This window comes from Anabrus simplex, chromosome 2 (genome assembly GCF_040414725.1).
Source record: "Anabrus simplex isolate iqAnaSimp1 chromosome 2, ASM4041472v1, whole genome shotgun sequence".
Taxonomy (NCBI): domain Eukaryota; kingdom Metazoa; phylum Arthropoda; class Insecta; order Orthoptera; family Tettigoniidae; genus Anabrus; species Anabrus simplex.
In genome coordinates, this window is record NC_090266.1 from 920,757,966 (window position 1) to 920,780,143 (window position 22,178).

The 22,178-nt window shown below is 40.1% G+C and overlaps 1 protein-coding gene across 1 annotated transcript in view; it reads right to left on the bottom strand.

The window, feature by feature from the left end:
• The window catches only part of LOC136863731 (coiled-coil and C2 domain-containing protein 2A), a 569,644-nt gene that overhangs the window by 421,402 nt on the left and 126,064 nt on the right, over positions 1 to 22,178 (bottom strand). The window contains exon 7 of the mRNA XM_067140086.2: positions 13,708 to 13,878. Coding sequence (XP_066996187.2) covers positions 13,708 to 13,878 — 171 coding nt within the window. The remainder of the gene's footprint in view (positions 1 to 13,707; positions 13,879 to 22,178) is intronic.

The window sequence follows — 22,178 nt, forward strand, 5'->3', positions numbered from 1 at the left end:
TTACATAAAATCTGTACATGTTACGGCAGGACAGCTGGTGTTCTCAAAATCAGCACATCGTTTTCCATATGAACCACTATTTTCACCATAACTAGGAAATCATTGCAGGCTAGTGTTATTGGTTGTCATATCAGTAAACATTCAGTCAGGGTCATTTCAGCCCTCCTTAAATTACCCAAGCTAATTGTCAGGAATGTGATTCTGATGTGGAAATGGGAAGACACAACTACAACAAAACCACAGTTGGGCAAGCTGTGTGTGTTGACTGATACGGATCCTCAAGCACTGACAAAGGTAGTACAAGACAATCGCACAACTTCGTGTGATACCGTCGCCCGTGAATTCCACAGTGCCACCAAGCTACCACCATGACTGTGTGCTAAAAAATGCAAGCACTGGGGTTCAAGGCTCACACACCCACCCATGAACTGCAGATTTCACCAGTGAACATTAAGCACCGTGTTTGGAGCTGTAAAGAACACTGCCATGGGCCTATGGACGACTGAAGATGCACGATTTGTAGTAATAAAATCATATCAAACTATGTGGCAATAAAATGAAGGGGCTAGTTGTGGAGAGTGCCAAGTGAATAATACAAGGGGCGTACTATATTGTTTTACACTTTATTCTTTGTACGTCCAGGTGTGGTTCACATTTCACTTTTGAAGGTGGTGATGCGTAACTAGTGTCTTGTTCCACCATTTGGTAACAGCACACGCACAGGGGCCAACGAATGTACTCGTCATAGCCATTTCATAACAACACTGCCAGTGTAGGAGCAGACAACATGGAAAGCAACTGTCAGGGACAGTGCTATACGACTTGGTTCCTATGGAAAGAAGGTATGACCTCTGCAGAAATTCATCGGCGCTTGGTGGCAGTCTGTGGAGAACATGTGCCATCACAGAAAACAGTTTACAAATGGATGGAAGATTGGAAAACAGGGCATAAATCAGTGGACAAGGGAACCAGTTCTGGAAGGAATGTGACAGTGTCAACACCAGCCAACACTGCTTGGGTCGAACAGGTCATCCACAAATGCATCATGTTTACAGAAATGGAGGCAGCCACGGGAATTACCCAAAACACCCTGCAGCAGATCGTGCACGGCCACTTACAGTTAGGAATGTGTCATCCACGTGGGTGCCTAGACTCTTGTCTGCAGACAAAAAGCAGAGGCGTGTGGACATGTGCAAAGAACTTTTGCAATGCCATGATCAAGATTCAACCAACTTCATGGCTAGGCTTGTGACTGGCAATGAAACGAAACAACAATCGATACAATGGAAGCAGAGGGGCAGTCCACCGCCAAATAAATGTCGAACAGTGCCATCAGTTGGCAAGTGAATGGCGACTGTGTTCTGGGACACACAGGGCATCATCCTCATGGACTGGTTGGAATTTGGGGCCACGATTAACAGTGCAGCTAGCACCATGACTGTGCGCTAAAAAATGCAAGCACTGGGGTTCAAGGCTCACACACCCACCCATCAACTGCAGATTTCACCAGTGAACATTAAGAACCGTGTTTGGAGCTGTAAAGAACACTGCCATGGGCCTAAGGAGGACTGAAGATGCTTACACGCTTACGCCGTGTCATTCAAACTAAGCAGCCAGGAAAACGGGCTAAAGGTGTGCTTCTGCAACATGACAATGCCCGGCCCCACACTAGCCGAGAGACCACCGCTGCCATTGATCAAATGGGATTCACGGTGCTGCCACACCCACCATACTCTCCCGACTTGGCACCAAGTGATATCACCTGTTTGGGAACATGAAGAAACCTCTGCATGGTCACTGTTTTGAGGATTTTGCAGAACTGGACACAGCTGTCAAGTCATGGGTACGCAGCACTCCAAAAGAATGGTTTCAGGAAGGTCTGGAGAGACTGACACATCGATGGCAAAAGTGCATACAGTTACAAGGAGATTATGTTGAGAAGGTGGACGTAACAACTGATGTGTAATGTACTTCATTTGGGTAGAAAAAATAGAGTGTAAAACAATACAGTACGCCCTTCGTACATGCCAACCTGTACAGCACCTACAGTAAAATTTGGTAGAAATCAGGGTATATTTCATGGAAGGGATTTGGCCCTCTTGTAACACTACATAGCACGTTATAGGTGGAAGGATAATATGGCATTTTAGCCAGATGTGTGTTGTCTATGGAAGAACACCAGTCACAGTGTGTTTGAGTATGATAATGCTCTCTGCCTCAAAGTGAGGGTCTGTTTAAGAGTGATTTGTAGACAATAAGGTTCAAGATATTGACTGGCCAGCCCAAAACCCTGAGTTCAATCCTATCAAGCACCTCAAAAAAGAACCAAAATTGCGACTTCGCTCCAGATCTCAACGACTCTCATCACTAACTAGGCCTGCTATAGCGCTACAGGAAAAATGATGTACCATTTCTCTGAGATGTTCCAACACCTGTTCGACAGTCTCCCCCAGTAGAGTGTAAGATGTAATGAAGGCCAAGTGTGAGGCCCCACCCAGTACGAATGGCCATTACTGAGCAGTACTCAGCAGTCAGAGGACTGTTTTGAGAGGGTGTACAGATACTTCTGATCAGATGAGGTATATGGCTGGAAACCAATTTGAAAAACTGAGCTCCCCAATGCACAGAAGTAAAGTACTGTTCAAACAAATAACATTGCTTTAATCAAGCAAAACTGACTTATACCATCCGTATGGATTTTATGGATGGTTCATGGTATGGGTTACTGCAGTCACTTCTTAGTTAGCGAACTAAGGGCAATGGCCGAGTGGTCTAGTAAGTGGTCCTGAGAGTCGGGATACCAGGTGCTATGGAAAAGGACTGGGATCTTGGACATAAACTGAGCCATGATCCTCCTAGTAATCAGGCGCCTAGGACTGTATAATCCACTGGTGATACCTAAACCATTATAGGGAGAATCTCACAGGGACTGTGTGTAAGAAGGGTAGCATCTTGCTTCACAGAATTTTAACAGAGCATCCTCAGAATGTTTTAAACAAGCTTTGGCCCTAAGGGAGTAATGGAGTCCCACTTCCATTTGACAGGCAAGGGACTCCTTGGAAACAATTTGGCGAATGAAATGGAATTTGATGGGGAGCTATCAATACTGTTGGGGCTTATGGAATTAAGAATGTAGAAATGGCTGAGTCAGAAAAAAGGATGTATCTGGATGTGTTGGGAGTTAATAATATTTGGGTAAATAGAGATAACGAGGAAGAGATAGGAGATTATAAAATATTCTTAAAAGGTGTTAAAAAGAAAGGGCACAGTGTGTGGAAGGACTGTTCATCAGGAATACTATTGCATGCAACATAGCTTCCCTTAGGCACGTAAATAAGCGAATGAATGATGAGGGTAGATTTAGCAGTTGGAAGAATTAGAATGAGAAATTTATTTATTTATCGTATGATGAAAGGAGGAATATCAGTTATTTACAAATTATGTACAAAAATACACACATATACACACACTCTCAAGTTCATAAAATTATTCACAATACTATGTCCAGATGGTTAATCCACTCAACGGCTTCTTGTGTTAGGTTGTGGAGATCCTTCATTGAGCCTCTAAACTCTCTGAGGGGACATTCGAGCACTATGTGGTCCATGGTTTGCTGTTCTTCACCGCAGTCGCAATGAGGAGAGGACTTCCATCCCCACTTGTACAGTATTGCTCCGCATCTTCCTTGGCCAGTCCTTATCCTATTCAGTACACACCACTGTCATTGAGGTGAATGAAAGCCTGCGGGCTGCTCCCAAGGAGTTTTAATTAAGTAATGATGTGTCAGGGAGATTTGGCTCTGCCACTGATTGTTCCATGCAACTAGTATTTTGAAGTGATTGTCTTGCAGGTTGATTGCTGTTCGCCACGATGGTTGTCTGGACTTTAATCGCTGCAGTAATGATACTGGACAATCTGAATGTATTGGTAACAGTGGGCTGTTTTCAATTTTCTTCCATGTGTTCAGCAATGACTGAGATCCTTTTAGGGGTGGGAGTGGAATGTTACTTAGAACCGATAGCCAGTGCGTGTTAGTAGATTGAATACATCCTGTGATGAGGCGCATTGCTTGATTGAGCTGCATGTCAATTACTTTGGTGTGAGCACTGTTTAACCATGTAGAACAGCAGTATTTTGCAACTGAGTACGAATGAGCCAGAGCTGTGGATCTAAGGATTGATGCATTGGCACCCCAGGTGGTCCCTGTTAACTTCTGTAATCTGTTGTTCCGGGTTTTAATTTTAGCTGCTGCATTCTTGAGATGCATTTTGTATGTCAGTGATTTGTCCAGGGTCACCTCTAGGTATTTAAGGTTACTGCGGTATTGAAGAATCTCATCTCTGAAACTGACTGTAGGATTGTAATTTGCATGTCTGTTACGTAGATGGAAAGTTTATACAACTGTCTTTTGAGGATTCGGTTGAAGAGAATTATGTTTGAAGTATTCATCCAATATCTTCAGATCTGCTGTTAATGTTGCTTCAGCTTCGGGGAAGATTTGATCCTGAGTTATCAAGGCAATATCATCAGCGTAAATAAATTTCTTCGACTTGGTATTTGGAAGATTGTATGTGTACAAATTAAAAAGGAGTGGAGCCAGCACAGAGCCCTGTGGGAGCCCATCATTTATTTTGTGCACCCTACTTGTAGAGTTTTCTGAAAACACTTGGAAATACCTATTTCTCAGCATATTGCCTATTAGAGTGGTTAGTTTCCGACAAGGGATGACACTAATGAATTTGAGCAGCAGTTTGTCATGCCAAACGGTATCATAAGCAGCAGTTAGATCTAAGAAGACACCAATGCTTATCAGCTTCTTCTCAAAGCCATTTTCGATATGAGTTGCTACTGCTAGCACCTGTTCCTTACATCCTCTTCATGGTCTAAATCCAGCTTGTTCTAGAGGGACAACCTTGTTGATGGCTGAGGAGATTCTATTGTGGATCGGTCTCTCTAGCAGCTTGAATGTGACACTAAGCAGTGCAATAGGACAGTAGTTTTCAACTTTTGAAGGGTCTTTGTTTGGCTTTAGTATAGCAATGGTCTTGATTTTCTTGAATAGTGGAGGCAGATGACCTGTTTTTACAATGTTGGAAAAGAAGGTGTTCAAACATCTGACAGTAGCTGGACCACAGTGTAACAGAAATTCGGCGTAAATGCCATCAACACCTGCTGCCTTTCCAGGTTTCATGCACTTCATAGCTTCTATAGTCTCTTCTAGTTTAAATGGGGCGGAGAACTCAGATGATTGTGGAGCTGACCTTTTCTTTTTATTCAATTGATGTCTGACTTCTCTTATGATATGTTTTTCCTTACTTGACTTGGAGGTAGTGATCATGTGTTTGGCCATATCATCTAAGTTTATGTTACATTTTTGCCTGATGGTATTTTTTGCTGTATCCAGTTTCTGGATTAAGGAGAAATTATCTTGGTCTATTCACCATGTGAGGGTGAAGATGGGGAAGAATTTTACAAGTTTTAGGAAGCACTGAGTGATATCCCAACAAGGGTCAACAGCAAGGATAGGAGTACTAATAGGAGATTTTAATGCAAGGAGTTTGAAATAGAATTGAAGAATATGAGAAGATATGGGTAAGTGTGCGGAAGATACGGAAGATAATAGGAAGGGGAAGTACTTACTGAACTTTTGTGCTAGTATGGGATTAGCAGTTACGAATACATTCTTTAAGCATAAGGCTATTCACAGTTCACATGGGAAGGTAGATGCACAAGATCCATAACAGACTATAGCATAATAGGCTTTGAATTCAGGACGTCTATTAGGAATGTGCAGGTATTCTAGGGATTGAATAACTTAAACACTTATATGGATTAAGGGAAATTTCACAACACATTTTGGTATAAAATGTGCGACGATTATGCGGTGAAATATGGTAGACCAAAAATGGTGAAATGTAGTGTGAAGGCAGGGATGAAATGGCTTATAACGTACGAAGATTAGCAAGGAATGTTAGTAAGGTACCTCCTGAATGGACAAAAGCAGCAATTGCATTTATCTCTATAAGCAAGGGAACAGGGAGGATTGCAAGAACTATCAAGATATTTCATTGATCAGAGATACCAGGCAGGGTGATCACAGGGATTCTCGAAGGGAAGGTGCAATCAGTGGTTGACAGTAACTTGGATGAAAACCAGCATGGTTTCAGACCACATAGGGGCTGTCAGGATCAGATTTTAAGTATGTGCCAGGTAATCAAAAAGTGCTACAAAAGGAAAAGATAATTATTTTTCATACCGGTATAACAGAGTATTGAGGGAAAATACGTTAACCCTACTGGGGATTTATGGGATCAATGGTAGGTTATTAAAAGTATTTATGCTGACAATGAGGCTGTAATGAGCATTTATAGCAGAATGACTTCTTGGTTCAAGGTACTTACTGGGATTAAACAAGGCTATAATCTTTCAACTTTGGGCCGGTTCTACCATCTGCTGGTAAAGTGGCTGGCAGCTGCCCGGGAGGTAAACTACCTGGAGGTGTAAATCGGCTGGTACTTTGGCTTGCGTGCAACCACCTCTGCGCAAGCGCTAGGTAGCTACCCGGAGCTAGGCACCGAAATACGATGTTGGCTAGACTGATTTTCAGCGACTTCTCGCTTTCGAGTGTGGTGCTATCTATCGTCAGATGCATGAAACTCATTTTGATTGTCTTATTTCCCTGTGCTTGCGTCTGCTGATTATCACCAAAAAGCTTAATAAGGGGAGTCTTAAGAATTATGGACAATGATTTATGTCAAGCTTTCGTGATTTTAATCTATGATCTTCAATATCAATACCTAATTGGGATTAAAATCTCGAGATTGCATTTTCTTAAACCAGTTATAACCTGTCATATAAGGCAGCGTTTTTTAAAAGTATTCTCGTAGTAGATTGGTCAAGTCACTCGCTCCGTAATAGAAGGTACGCAGGTTTTCATCGTATTTCTAATTTACATTTTTAAATGTATTTTTGTTCCCTGCCGTTGTTCTTAACTCTCTTTTACGCGCTTCCATATACGTATATACACACACATCTTCTTTATGGACTTATTGCCTTTGAGCATTCTATCTGCAGGCTTCTGTGAATTGATTAAGTATCTAAACGATGCTCTATTTGCAACTAGTTCTGTGACCTCGTTTAGTTCCACATGCTTCCAATTATTGATAAAGCATTTCATTCTAATGTTTAACTTTATGAAGATAAAGTTGGAAGGTACTGTAAATGTAAAGAACTAATCGGGATAAATATCCATTCATAGGAAGGGGAATTCGAGAATGGAATAGTTTCCAATTTCTTCGAAACCATTTACAAGAAGACTATGTAAACAACTAATAGGGAATCTGCTACCTGGGCGACAGTCCTATGTGCTATTAATCATAACATCACTTTCTATAAGTAGCACACATATAAAGCAATTTCCTAATAGACATAATATTGTGATTAAATATTTCAATGAAATATATTATTAACAAAAGAACGTATGAAAAGAGGCATACAGATTAACACAATGCTAATAATGGAAATAAAAAAGATTCATCATAATAAAGACTCGAACCTGCACATCTCATATTACAAGCTGAGCATGTTAGCCATTACGCTACGAGAACGCTCGAGGTAGTTAGGATACATACATTAAGTTATACCTCGTGTCTGAAAACTGAAAAAGTAGAAAAATAAAGTCCATTTGAAATGATTTCCACATAGATTTTGATTTTATATCTTTTTAAAGTTTCTTTACAAGAGCTTGACGTATAAAATGTGTTCCCTAATCTACCGATGCGAAAGGCTGGTGTGACCATTTTAACTCAAGGGAAGCATTAATGTTCAAGATCCTGCAATACAATATCGGCCACTGTTACAGTATCATGCTTTTTTCAGTATACTAAGCTAATTTAAGTTGTATGTCACCAGAAATACAACTAATAATGTTCAACTCTCAAAACTTGCCTGGCAGGTAAAGTCTTATCAGGCCCTCGAAGTGGCCGATACATTACGCGCCGGGTAACTACGATTTATGCTGCCGATAGCGCTACCTGGGGGTGGTCGAACGGAAACATCCTTTTACGCGGAGGGCAATTTACGCGCTACTTTACCAGTAGGTGGTAGAACCGGCCCTTTGTTGTTCATATGAGGGCTGTAAATAAAGAAGCGGCAATTCTGACAGAACGCAATATTTAATGAACTAACAAGTACAATTACATTACATTCCGCAAATTCTATTACCTTTTGCCAAATGTCGGGAAGCCTTTGAGAACCATTGGTAAGGCGTTCTTTGTTGATGGCTCCAATGGCGCACCCTACTTCGCAGAGTACAGATGCCACGTCAGGAAATTGGCAGCAATGGAGGGGTTCCTTCAAACTCTGGATACAGATCAAATTCACAAGAACTCAGGTCTGGTGAGTACCGAGGGTGTTCCGAGACCTCTCAATGCCACCGTTGCAGTAAGAGCTTGACATTGTTTGTGACATGACAATGTGCGTTGTCATGCAACAAAATAGGGCGATCGTCTCGCAATAAATGTGAATGTTTGGGCCGCATAGCCAGACACAGGTGTCGCTCCAGAAATCGGCAATAGTAGCCACTGTCGGCGGTTTGTCCCTCACGCACAGGATGCGTAAGAATAACACAACTTCATAGTCGTATGCCACATTCAGCATAAGCTTCACCCGACTGGGTTCCTGTTGAAACTTCTGTGGACATGGCAAACCTTGGTGACGGCATTCATTCGATTGACACTTTAATTCAGGCTCGTAGGCATGTGCCCACATGCCCACGTCTCAGCAATGGTGACAATACATTGCAGACCAGGCAAGTTGGCCGGGCGGTTAGGAGCGCGCAGCTGTGAACTTGCATCCGGGAGAGAGTGGGTTTGAATCCCACTGTTGGCAGCCCTGAAGATGGTTTTCCGTGGTTTCCCATTTTCACACCAGGCAAATGCTAGGGCTGTACCTTAATTAAAGCCACGGCCGCTTCCTTCCCATTCCTAGGCCTTTCTTATCCCATCGTCGCCATAAGACCTATCTGTGTCGGCGCGACGCATTACAAATAGCAAAAACAAAAAAATTACACTGCAGAAATGCATCTCCTTCATTGCGGTATCTATCCAGATGGATACAAGGCAGTGCATACTAGTGCCAATTCTGTACGTCGGTGAGTTGATGTGGAACCCAACAGGACACAATTTTCCTCATGTTACATTTTGTCAGTATGTGCCACACCGTTTGATGACTGAGACTAACTTCAACGGATAATTCCCGGACAGTCCATTAGTGATCTATGGAAACGAGACCACTCACAATGTCAATCTGATCTTGAGAAATTGACGACCGAATTATGCAGTGCAAATCCACAGTATAATTCCAGCCCGCATAAAACAATTTAACCCATCGTGCAACTGTCTTATACAGTAATGCATTCTCGCCACAGGCTTCACGCAATTCTCTCTAACATTCTGATGCATTTTTGCCACAAAGAATGATCACCTTTTGAAAGTATGCTTTAGAGCTCTGAAATCAACACTCTTTACTTTAAGGCCACACAGCAACAACACTCGCAACTGGATGCCCATCAGATACACACCACACACCGACAACATTGCCACCTGACCGCTCCCATATCCTATTTGCGCATGCCTGATCTTCTGCGAGTGTCTAGACTACATTGCCACTAGTTAATTTACAGCTATCGTAGTTTTCATGGATCATCTACTGAACGATGTAAAGTGGCAGGGAAGGATTCAGTTAGGTGGAAATGTAGTAAGCTATTTGGTCTTTGCTGCTGACTTGGTCTTAATGGCAGACTGTGCTGAAAGCGTGCAGTGTAATATCTTGAAACTTGAAAATAGATGCAGTGAATATGATGTGTAAATTAATGTTTCGAAGATTAAGGTGATTTGAGGAGGGCACAATCCTAGCAGAACAGAATGTCAGGTTGGGAATATAAAACTGGAACAGGCAAATCATTTCAAGTATTTAGGACTTGTATTCTCCCAGGGTGGTAGTATAATAAGTGAGACTGAATCAAGGTAGAGCAGTGAACTCTCAGTTGTGAAGACTGATATTCTGTAAGAATGAAGTCAGCTCCCGGACGAAACTATGTTTAAACCAGTCTGTTTTCAAACAAACTTTGCTTCATGGGAGTGGAAGGTGGGTGAACTCACCTTATTCATAAGTTAGAGCAACAGATATGAAAGTAGCAAGAACGATCGCCAGTACAAACAGGTGGAACAATAGCAAGAGAGTACCAGGAATGAAGAGATAACGGCTAAGGAATGAACTTGACTGATGAAGCTGTATGCATAAACTGGCTTCGATGGTGGGGCCATGTGAGGCGAATGAAGAAGGATAGGTTTTCTAGGAAAATAATGGGCTCGGTAAGAGAAATAGAGGGAGACGAAGGCAACGCTGTTTGGACTCGGTTTCCAATTATTCAACCCGCTGAGTGCTACGCAGACGGTCCAGCACTGCTACGCCCGTCTACAGACGGTGCACGAGAACTTTAATTTTTTTTTAGTTACCCGGTTCATTCTCGAGTGCCAATTTGGTTTACAATCAAATGCCACTTTGATCTCTGAAATGTTCTGCCATCTGTTGGGCACTATGTAGACCTAACTGATCACAGATTATAGCTTCCAGAAGTAACTTACAGAACTTTTTGTAGACATCTGTGGAGTTCTTCTGTGATGTAAACAAACATGGCAGAACAACAATCTAGTTGCCCTTGAGCAATGTTATTTCGGATCAAAGAATCTTTCAGTTATTAACCACAGCAGAAAGTGATGATGGAGATGATGATTTTAATGAATTGTTAAGCAATTTCGAAAGTGAGAGTGATACAGAGAGTGCCGAAAACACTGTATGTGGGAGAGAAACAGAATCTCCCTCTTAATGAAAGAAGAAAAACACGGTGAGTACAAAAGCTATTTTATCACTATTTTTGTGGCGGAGGGATTACTTTTCCCCACCAAACTTTCAAGTAACTGTGACAGACTCTGAGGGTCAAGTAGTGTTTGATGACAACCCAAAAATCATTGATTAAAAAAAAAAAAAAAAACATTTTTGCCAGTGGAGATGATGCAGATAGTTGAACAAATCGGCATCACAAACAACCAGTAGAAAACATTTATTTAAATATCACAACATTCCAGGTCTAGAAAGTATTTTAAAATATCAACTTATGTACTTTTAAGAAGTTACATGTATTAGTTGCCTGCAGATTTTAGGAAATATTATTTTGGGCTCTTTACTTAATATAAAGATAATGTATGCATGGGCACAAAAGTGTAATTTTGTTTTCTCTCAAAATAATATTGAACATAAGTATAGGATTTTCCATTTGCATTTAGATTTATAAAGAACCAAGATTTTAAAACATTTTAAGCTAATCACCCCACTGATAAGTTAATAAATGAGGCTTCTACAGTTTTTTTTTTTTTTTTACATACGAATGAAAAAACTGAGCACTGAGGTACCAAGGTACCAAAAGCCAACTGGTAACTCAGCACTTAAAAGGTTAAAGATAAGCAGTATGGATCTAAATGAGGCCACAGAGCAAGTTACAAGTAGAAGATTCTGGAGGCGATTAGTCAATTTGCAGTAGATTGCTTGCCTTCTGAGCCATACTTGGCTGGTTCGATCCTGGTTCATTCCGGTGGTATTTGAAGATGCTCAAATACGCCAGCCTTGTGTCAGTAGTTTTACTGGCACTTAAAAGAACTCCTGCGTGACAAAATTTTGGCACCTCGGCATCTCCAAAAATCGTAAAAGCAGTTGGTGGGATGTCAAATCAATAACATTACTAGTACTGTAGTAAATTCACCCGAGGCTGGCAGACAGAACTCTGAAAGGCATCAACATCATCTTCATGAATTCCTTCCAGCGAGCCGGGTAGGATGTTTGAGAATGATGTGTCTCCGTTTATTACAGTCCTGGTATGCTTCTTTTCTCTCTAGAGCATCCCATGTTCCTCCTCTCTTCTCTAGGTCTTCTCCTATCTGGTCTAACCATATTTTTCTAGGACGTCCAACTGGTCATCAACCAGGAACGATCCTTTCAAAGTACTTCCTTGTTGTTCAAGTCGCCTGCATCCGCTTAACATGTCCTAGCCACTTCAGCCTTGCAACACTCAGCCTTTCTTCCATGGTCAGGCTGACCTGCAGGTCTCCTCATATCTGATCATTCCTACTTCTGTCCTCCCTTGCTTTCTGTACAGCTGATCTAAGGAACTTAATTTCACAAGCTTGCAGTTGTCTTACTTCTCTTTTATGCATGACACAACTCTCCAGACTATATGTCATGATGGGTAGGAGACACGTCTTAAACATGGTCTGTTTAGCCTTCTGAAGAACTCCATTGTCCCACAATATGTTCTGCACTTGATGGAAGAAGTTGGATCCTTTTTGCACCCTGTTCAACACTTTGTCCTTGGCATTTCTGTGATTTGATTTTGTACTCCCCAGATATTTCAAGATATTTATCATTACTCTGCAAGGAGCTTGAAATATGTATTTATAATACATCTGCAGTAAACCTAGGTTAGGTGATTCTGTCTGAAGGAAGAAAATGAAAACGTTTGCCACAGAAGCCTCTGGAGTGATGCTATTACAATTTTTAAGAATAAAATTGAATATGCGTGTTTGCAGACTATTGGAATTAGAAAATACCGTGCTAATGAGCAAGCCACTGTTTGGAAAGCATCTGCAAAAATTTTAAAACAAACCAATTGCTGTTTCTTACCGATTTTAAGGTGTTTTTGTGCGAGTGTGGTATCTTTTCCAACTTTTATGGAAAATTGTATATAACCTTATAAGAACAACCTTAAACTGAAACAGTTTTGCTTTCACCAACAAAAATCTACTCTCAAAAGGAAGGGTTAACCATGGGAATAATAGCCAACAAATTCCTAAATAACATTGAAAATTATTTCTTAACTAACTCAGAGATGTATAAGGAGACCAAGATTTAAGAGATGTGGAATGAAGAGAGGCTACAGAGCTGGTTATAAATCGAGTATTATGGAAGCACTTAGTTAATTCGCAGAGGCTTGCAGACTAAATGCTAAAAGGCGTTCCAGGGTACAGTGAAGATGTATGTATGAGATAATGATCTATCAACTAGGCACCACATTTCCCTGTGTATGTGGTGAGGATCATCAACCATAACCTTCAGCAATTACTCAGTTGGGATCTGCAAATAGCATAGGTCTGTTAATCTGATGATTGTTCAAAGGAACAAACTTGTTACGCTGTACCTGAGCATGCATTATTTATTTAACTATTGAATTAAATTTAATTATAGTTTTTTTGCATTATTTTTCTTTTCAAAGAACAATCTGACCCCAAGCTAGTTATGGTGCAATACAGGCCTCTTGTTTAGATAGCAGGGTAATCTTGAGCACAAACAGTACAAAGGTTCAACTACAGAGTGTGTAGGGTAGATATCTGTTTATTTTATTGCTGTCATTGTGTAGGTAATGTGTGATTGTGCAATTTATGTTAATACAGGCAAATATTTCTGGAAAAGGTGTGCTTTCTACTGAAAGCTCAATTTGAGGTGAACACCCATTTAAGGTTTAAAAAATCAAGTCCCTTTAAACACGCTAAATAGGCAGTTTACTGCATATAGGATTTCTTCTCATCAATCTCTGTTCATCCGCAATTTGGTAAACTCACTTTATCATTTTTTTAAAACATCATTAGAATATCTTACTGTATGTTGTTGTTGGGATGAAGTATAGATCCTTTTCACGTGCGAGACGTATCTCTGCAGGTTCATATTCTGGCAAGACAGTTTCTAATAAGTCCGATTCTTCCTCAATATCCAGTAATTCAGAGGATAATATCCTGGAGTTTTCTTCTTCTCCTCCTGCTTCTTCTATTTCTACAAACAAAAGAAAGAATTAATATATATTCAATGGACTCTGGTTTATTTGACACTGGATAATTCAAAAATTGGATAATTTGAGTAAAAGTTAATTCCCCTTGAAATTCTTATTCTAAACAATGGAAAAATTCATATTTAATTCAAATTTTTGAAGCCTAATTTGGATAATTCAAAGTCAGGATTTTATTGCAAGTTAATTTTGTAACAGTTCCATGAATTAAAGCCTTCAAATAATTCTCAAAAATTCTCTATTTTTATTGCAATTCCTAGTTATGGTCAGGTAGCTGCTATAGTTAACAGACTTAACCGTTATCTCTACGACTGTCAATGAGTGTAGCAACAGCATGGCCTTGACCATACCTTGTCTACGGGCATCCACACTTGGCCACCAGAAATTTTCCCCTTCCTCCATCCGAAGTTGTCGACCTTGGAATGTAAACCTTTCCATCTCTCAGTGTGCTCAAAATGTCAAAGCGTGGTGCATACTGTAGTTCAACACTTGCCAAAAAAAAAAAAACAGTGAAGTGCTAAGACAAGTGGAAAGAGGAGTAAAGAAGACTGAAATCGCCATTTAAGAGTATGGAATCTTGCCTAACACGTTGTCAACATACATAAAAAGTAAAGACAAAATCATGGAAATCATTACCCCAATGAAGATCTTTCCTTATATTAAAACCTAGATACTTACAATGATCCCCAAAAGGAACTTTCATCCCATCAACGCAGTAATTACAACTGAGAGAACTTTTCCAATTTGTGAAACTCACAACCTGACTTTTAAACCCATTTATCATCATACCATTGCCTACTTTCCATCTCACAACATTATCGAGGTCATGTTGCAGTTGCTCACAATCTTGTAACTTATTTATTACTCTATACAGAATAACATCATCTGCAAAAAGCCTAATCTCTGATTCCACTTCTTTGCTCATATCATTTATATACATAAGAAAGAATAGGCCTAAAGGTCCAGTAATACTGCCTTCAGGAATTCCCCTCTTAATTATTACAGGGTGAGATAAAGCTTCGCCTACTCTAATTCTCTGAGATCTATTTTCTAGAAATATAGCAACCCATTCAATCACACTTTTGTCTAGTCCAACTGCTCTCATTTTTGCCAGTAGTCTCCCATGATCCACCCTATCAAATGCTTTAAATAGGTCAATCATGATACAGTCCATATGACCTCCTGAATCCAAGAGTATCTGCTATATCTTGCTGGAATCCTACAACCTGAGCTTCAGTGCAATAACCTTTCCTAAAACCGAACTGCCTTCTGTCGAACCAGTTATTAATTTTGCAAACATGTCTAATATAATCAGAAAGAATGACTTCCCAAAGCTGACATACAGCGCATGTCAAATTTACTGGCCTGTAATTTTCAGCTTTATGTCTATCACCCTTTCCTTTATACACAGGGGCTACTACAGCAACTCTCCAGTCATTTGGTATAGCTCCTTCAACCAAACAATAATCAAATAAGTACTTCGGATATGGTACTATATACCACCCCATTATCTTTAGTATATCCCCAGAAATCTTATCAATTCCAGCCACTTTTCTAGTTTTCAAATTTTGTATCTTATTGTAAATGTCACTGTTATCATATGTAAATTTTAATACTTCTTTAGCATTACTCACCTCCTCTATCTGGACATTATCCTTGTAACCAACAATCTTTACATACTGCTAACCGAATACTTCTGCGTTTTGAAGATCCTCGCATACACACTCCCCTTGTTCATTCATTATTCCTGGAATGTCCTTCTTGGAACCTGTTTCTGCCTTAAAGTACCTATACATACCCTTCCATTTTTCACTAAAATTTGTATGACCGACAATTATTGCTTGCCATCAAGTTATCTTTCTTTTTTTTAAATGCTATTTGTTCGGGGCGTCGACCTAGAAATATCTTTTGCCCCTACTTGCACCATGTGTTATGAACCTGTGTGTATTTGGATATTGCAGAACTGTAAAGTGTTGAATGTGAGGAAAGGAACGTTAAGGACGACACAAACACCTAGTCCCCAGGCCAGGAATATTAATCATTTACAATTAAAAACCCCTGACCTGGCCGGGAATCGAACCTGGGGCCAGCAGGTTACAGGCGGACGCATTGCCTCCTACACCGCGGGCCCGGACTCATGCTATCCTTAGCTGCCTTCTTTGCTAGATTCAATTTCCTAGTATGTTCCTTCAGTTTCTCCTTATATCCACAACCATTTATAACTCTATTTCTATCCAATCTGTACCTCCTTCTTAGTCTCTTTATTTCTCTATTATAATAAGGTGGGTCTTTACCATTCCTTACCACATTTAAAGGTACAAAATGGTTTTCACAATCCTCAACAATTGCTTTAAACCCATCCCAGAGTCTGCTTACATTTTTATTTACCGTTTTCCACTTTTACTTTTTAAAAACTGCCTCGTGCTTTCTTTATCAGCCATATGGTACTGCGTAATATTCATACTTTTAAGACCTTCCTTTCTAGCACATTTATGTTTAACTGTGACAAAAACAGCTTCATGATCTCTAATACCATTTATTTCTTTCTCTATAGAGCTCATCTGGTTTTACAGCACCATGTCCAGGATATTTTTTCCTCTAGTTGGTTCCATCACTTTCTGAATCAGCTGTCCTTCCCAAATTAGCATATTTGCCATTTGTTGGTCATGCTTGCTATTGTTCGCATTTCCTTCCCAATTGACACTTGCTAAAATCAGATCTCCCGCTACAATCACATTCCTTTCCAATCCGTGTCAGCGCTACCATTTCCCGGTCTGTACACTCCGAAGATATCAAGTTGCTTATTACCTTTAGAAATGAGCCTTACACCTAGAATTTCATGTTTGTCATCTTTAACTTTTTTGTAGCTTACAAATTCTTCTTTCACCAGAATGAATACACCCCCTCCCACCATTCACACCCTATCTCTACGATACACAGTCCAGTTATATGAAATAAAATTTATTTTTGGGTCCGTATTGAAAGTATTTGTAATAAATAACACTAGTATGTTGGGTGACATTGTATTGAATAGGTGAGTGAACAAAAAAAAACATACTAGTGTTATTTATTACACACTCCAGTTCAGTGAGAAAATTTCTGTCCCATTATATCATTTTTCAGCCATGATTCAACTCCTATTGCAATATCTGGTAAGTATATATCTATTAAATTAATTCTATTCCTTTCTTTACAATACTTCTACAGTTCAACACTAACATTTTTATGTCATCCCTACTTGGCTTCCAGATCTCTGTACCGTTATCACTGCTCCCTAGACCACCCTGTTTTCCTGACTGTACCTCTCTATTACCCTTCCAAACAAATTTCCTAACTTGTATCACTGCAGTTTAAGTGAAGGCCATCTGAATGCAGATCCCTATCGCCTACCCACCCATTAGGATCTAGAAATTTCACTCCCAGTCAGTTTCCCACATACCCACTCCACAGTCTCATTTAAATCTCCAATCACCCTCCAGTCAGTATCCATCCTACACAGTAGCCTATTCCACTAATAACAATCTCCGCTTCCTTAAACTTCACCCGTGCTGCATTTACCAGATCCCACACATCCCGAACTATGTTGTTACTTATACCAGCTTGCCTTACGTTGTTGGTACCTATGTGAAACACTACCACCTCCTTCCCCTTCTCTTCTACTTTCCTGAACATCTGCCTCAACCTAATTCCTGGATAACACTCTACCCTGGTTCCCTTTCCTCCACACACTTTCCCCACATATCTAACGATGGAATTCCCCATGACCAGAGCCTCAACCCTACCCATCTCATTTGATCCCCTGCCCTCCTAGTCAGCCCTATCTTTCCTGATAGCTGCAAAAGCTACTTCCTCCTCCCTTTTCTCCCTCCCATGACCCTGTTCCACCTGTCTTTTCCTATCCTCTACTCTACATTTCCCTTCCCTACCTTTTCCCTTATAACACAGTCATTAAATGAATGTCTCTGAGCAAGGTTGTATATGTTTTCAATGTTGTGTCATGTTTCTGTGCTGGAAATATATCATGGAAACTACCTGGTGAAGTTGTTAAAAATTGTGACAAAAGTGAGCATAACTCTGCAACATAAAAACAAACTGTTTTACAATCTGGTATTGGTGTGGCTATGGTAAATTCAATTTTAAAGTGATACCAAGAAACTGGGTCCTTATTATTGCTGAACGAAAAAAACTATGGTCAGAAATGGAGGATTACACCAAAATAAGACTGTTTATGCATTAGGAAGTGTAAAATAAATCCCAGGCTCTCAACTGTTGACCTAAACCAAGATTTATGTCAGAGTGGGCAAAAAGTTCAAGTTACAACAGTTCGCCGCAGACTATTGGAGCAGGAAGAAGAGCGCTCGGGCCAGCAAAGAATCAGCTTCCGACAGACGTAACGCGCAAAATGAAACTGAGTTGGGCTAAACTGTGTACAGACTGGACTGCAGAAGATTAAAAGAAAGACGCATTTCCAGATGAAAGCCATTTCAAAGTTCGTGGTCAGTGCGTTCCTTATGTGCATAAAGAAATATCAGAGTAAATGTTACCAGCCCTTATTCAACAAGCACATAATTATCCTCCAAATGTTATGTTCTGGGGATGAAATGGCATATGGCTTTTAATGCCGGGAGTGTCCGAGGACATGTTCGGCTCGCCAGGTGCACGTCTTTTGATTTGACACCTGTATGCGATCTGCGCGTCGTGATGTGGACGAAATGATGATGAAGATGAAACATACACCCAGCCCCCATGCCAGCAGAATTAACCAATGACAGTTAAAATTCCCGATCCTGCCAGGAATCGAACCCAGGATCCCAGTGACCAAAGACCAGCCACGGAGCCAGATGATTTATCTACAAGGGGCCAGGACCTTTAGTCCCTACTAAAGGTATGATGAACAGTGACCAGTACATAGGAATCCTTCGAAGGAGGGTAGTGCCTGAGTTACAAAATCTCTCTTCAGATGGTGATAGTGTTTTTCAACAAAATGTTGCACTAAGTTACATATCTTACAAATTGTCAACTTGTGTTTAAGTATCCTCCTAGTCAATACATAATACATGTCTAGTTAAGATGAACTTTCAATTAGACTTGTCTTAACCCCACATAGCGTCATCCTCAGTAAAATACATTATAATAATCTAAAAACATTAGGCAGTGCTTATTAAAAAGTTTTTCCTTAAAAGTCATGACGAAATTAAAATATGAGGTGATGGTTGTTAAAAAAAAAATTTGTGCTGGAGTTCTTTTTGTTGTAACTTACTCATTGCCCCTTGATGCAGTTCAAATATATCTGTAGACTGTTGACTCTAAATTATTGTGTTAAATCAGAGAATGACATTATGCGAGTTGCTGGTGAAGTTGAACCATCTGGTTCATAATCTGTAATGTGGATAATGGAACCAAATTATGAATAAAAGAATGTAACTAACAAGAACATTTAAGGCGAATTTTTGTTGACGAAACTAACTTACGTTATGTGGCCCGCTTGAACTTCCCATGTTTGCTGACTGTGGAGTCCAGCTCTCGACTGACGTGCTCCCGCAGTCAAAATACGTGATGTGCTGTTAGTAGGAGGTGGAGTGGGGAAATGGGGTGGGACTTACGGGAGTGTAAGGATGATGATAACTGATGGCGATGGAGTGAGTAAGGCAGTTAGGAGAACTCTGGGAAATTTGTGTAATTCTAAGTGGAATACATACTCATTACATAAATATTTTCAGTTTTGTACACAGCCATAGCTAACCAAAATCAAAACATGCCAGGGTGAGCTATTTGCAGTGGCAATCTAGGCAGGAAGAAGGTACAGTGTATGTCTTGTGAAAAGTGGAACCACCCTGAGTTGTGGAGTAAGCAAGGCAAGTGGTGTGGAACAGTTAGTCTGGCTGAACTTCATAAAATTATGGAGATACTATGTGAACTGCAGTCTGAATTCAGGGATTTAGAAACGAGCAAAGAGAACTTGGACAGTTATGCCAAATATATGGCTGTTCAAGAGGGACAAATAAAATACCTTAGTGAAAACATAGAATCGCTAAAACAGGAAAACTCTGATTTGAAGTCCAATGTTAAGTCACTTGAGTCTCGAGTCACTGACACTGAACAATACTCATGGCGAAATACAATGGAAATATTCGGAATTCCTGAACCGAAAAACGAGGACGTCCTTGAGACTGTGGAATTGGTGGGGAAAGCTCTAGATATAAATATCCGAGTGAAATGTTGGACATTTATCATCGGCTTCCTAAACATGAGGGCCAGACTAATGGAGGAATAATTGTGTGTTTCGTGCGAAGAACTGACAAAGAAGCCCTCTTGCAACGTTCGAGAGTGAAGCGCAATTTATCTATGTGACATCTTGGCCTACCAAATGACAATAAAATCTACATTAATGAAAGTTTGGCACCAGCGAGAAGAAAACTACTGGCTGTTTCGCGCAACTTCAAACGGGACGACTACAAATTCTTATGGGTACGTAATGGAATAATAAGATTAAGGAAGAATGAGTGTTCTGAGATTTTTATTATTAATGATACAGTGGATCTTAGCAAGCTAAAATAATTCATGCATATCGAAATAGTAGTATTCATGTTTTTTGCTTAAGGTCTATTTTGCTAACATAGTGAGTGTACCAGAGCTCTGTGGTCATTTCGGAGAGGAGGTAAATTCCTACCCGCTCAAGGCCCTTTCACTTTTATTGTAGTTAATTGTCCAGCTGTCCGGTACTTATTTTTGTGCACAAATATTAAATCACCCAGCTGAATGGCTCCCCCGCAGGAATCATTAAATATTTATTACCAAAATTGTAGGGGTCTGAGATCAAAGACCACAGAATTTTATCTAAACCTGATGAGCAAAAATCACTATATTTTTGGTCTATCAGAAAGCTGGTTAAAAAAATTCCATTACTAGTTCCGAGCTGTTTGATAAGGAGGTCGCAGTATTCCGAAGGGAGCATAATCCTGTCATCACCGATACGGATCTTGAGGGAGGAGTTATTCTTGCAGTTAACAACAAACATAAAGTCATTCAAATTGATTTAGAAACAGATCTAGAAATTCTCTATCTTAACCCGGCAACGCCGTGCGGTACCGTATAGTACCAGTGCGCCTTACTTCTGATTTTCTCATACTGATCCTTACTTGCGCCATAAATCTGGCAACTTCGCTTTACATTGTCAAGGAGATACTCTCTACAATGCCTAAAATCAACAAAAGGTTTTATTTGAGTATTTGTTTGCGGCAACAACTGCTTGTAATTTGAGATCGTGTCGAGAGGAATAAAAATGACTACCTGTCTAAAGTAAGTTGCTTTACTTTGTTTATAAATATTGACGATTTTGTATCATGTGATTTATTTTCTTGAAATATAAGTCCATGAATTGAAATAACAAGCAAATGGTCAGCATTCCTGTGTCAGCTGTTATGCCACAAATTATTCCGTTGGTACCGTATGGTACCGCACGGCGCTTACCATGCCTCTCTGTTTACTTTCTCCTCCTTATTTCTAAGGGTAACAATTCATACTGTAGTTGCAAATAATGATGTATGTGTGTCATAAAACTCTATAATTGTATATTTTACTTTTAAAAATTAAACGGCATGACATACTGAACCACTGGAATCTAAGGTATTATCCAAGGAAGATGAAGGGGGTCTCGCAGATAATCTTACAGGAGGTCAATCACGGGTACCAGCAGAAATAGTGCTAAAGCAACAAATTCCGTACAGGAGTAGATAATCCATGTCCGATAATGATTCATGGCCCGGGAAGAGAGCGAAATCATCACCTCATCCACCAGGTACCTGGATGGCGTATGGCCATATTTCACTCCAATTCCCTAGTGCGAAATTTTCCACTTTTCGATATATGATGCCGACCGAAATATGAGGGTTTTCTTTACGATGAAATTATGAATTTCTTGTGCTCTGAAGTGTATGCTTTTTACAAACGAAAAATAACCCCGAAGAAATGAAAATTTCATCGGCATTTTCCTTCTAAGTGGCTATGTGTAAGTACCACAATCAGAAAAGGGTAGGTGCAAAATATTTAATACGACATATATATTTGGGTGGTATTTTAAGGTAAATAAATGCAGTTGTTTACACCTTGAGATTCAATGGCGTACATCACTATATCGCTCCGACAAACCAAAGCAGGAGCTGTGCGGCGAACGAATGCGAATTCCGCGGCCGCACAGAATGCGTCACGTGTAGTGTGGGCGTTTGTGTAAACAGCATTTTGCCATTCTAAACTAGTGAAGAGTGGAAATAGGTGACTAAATAAGAAA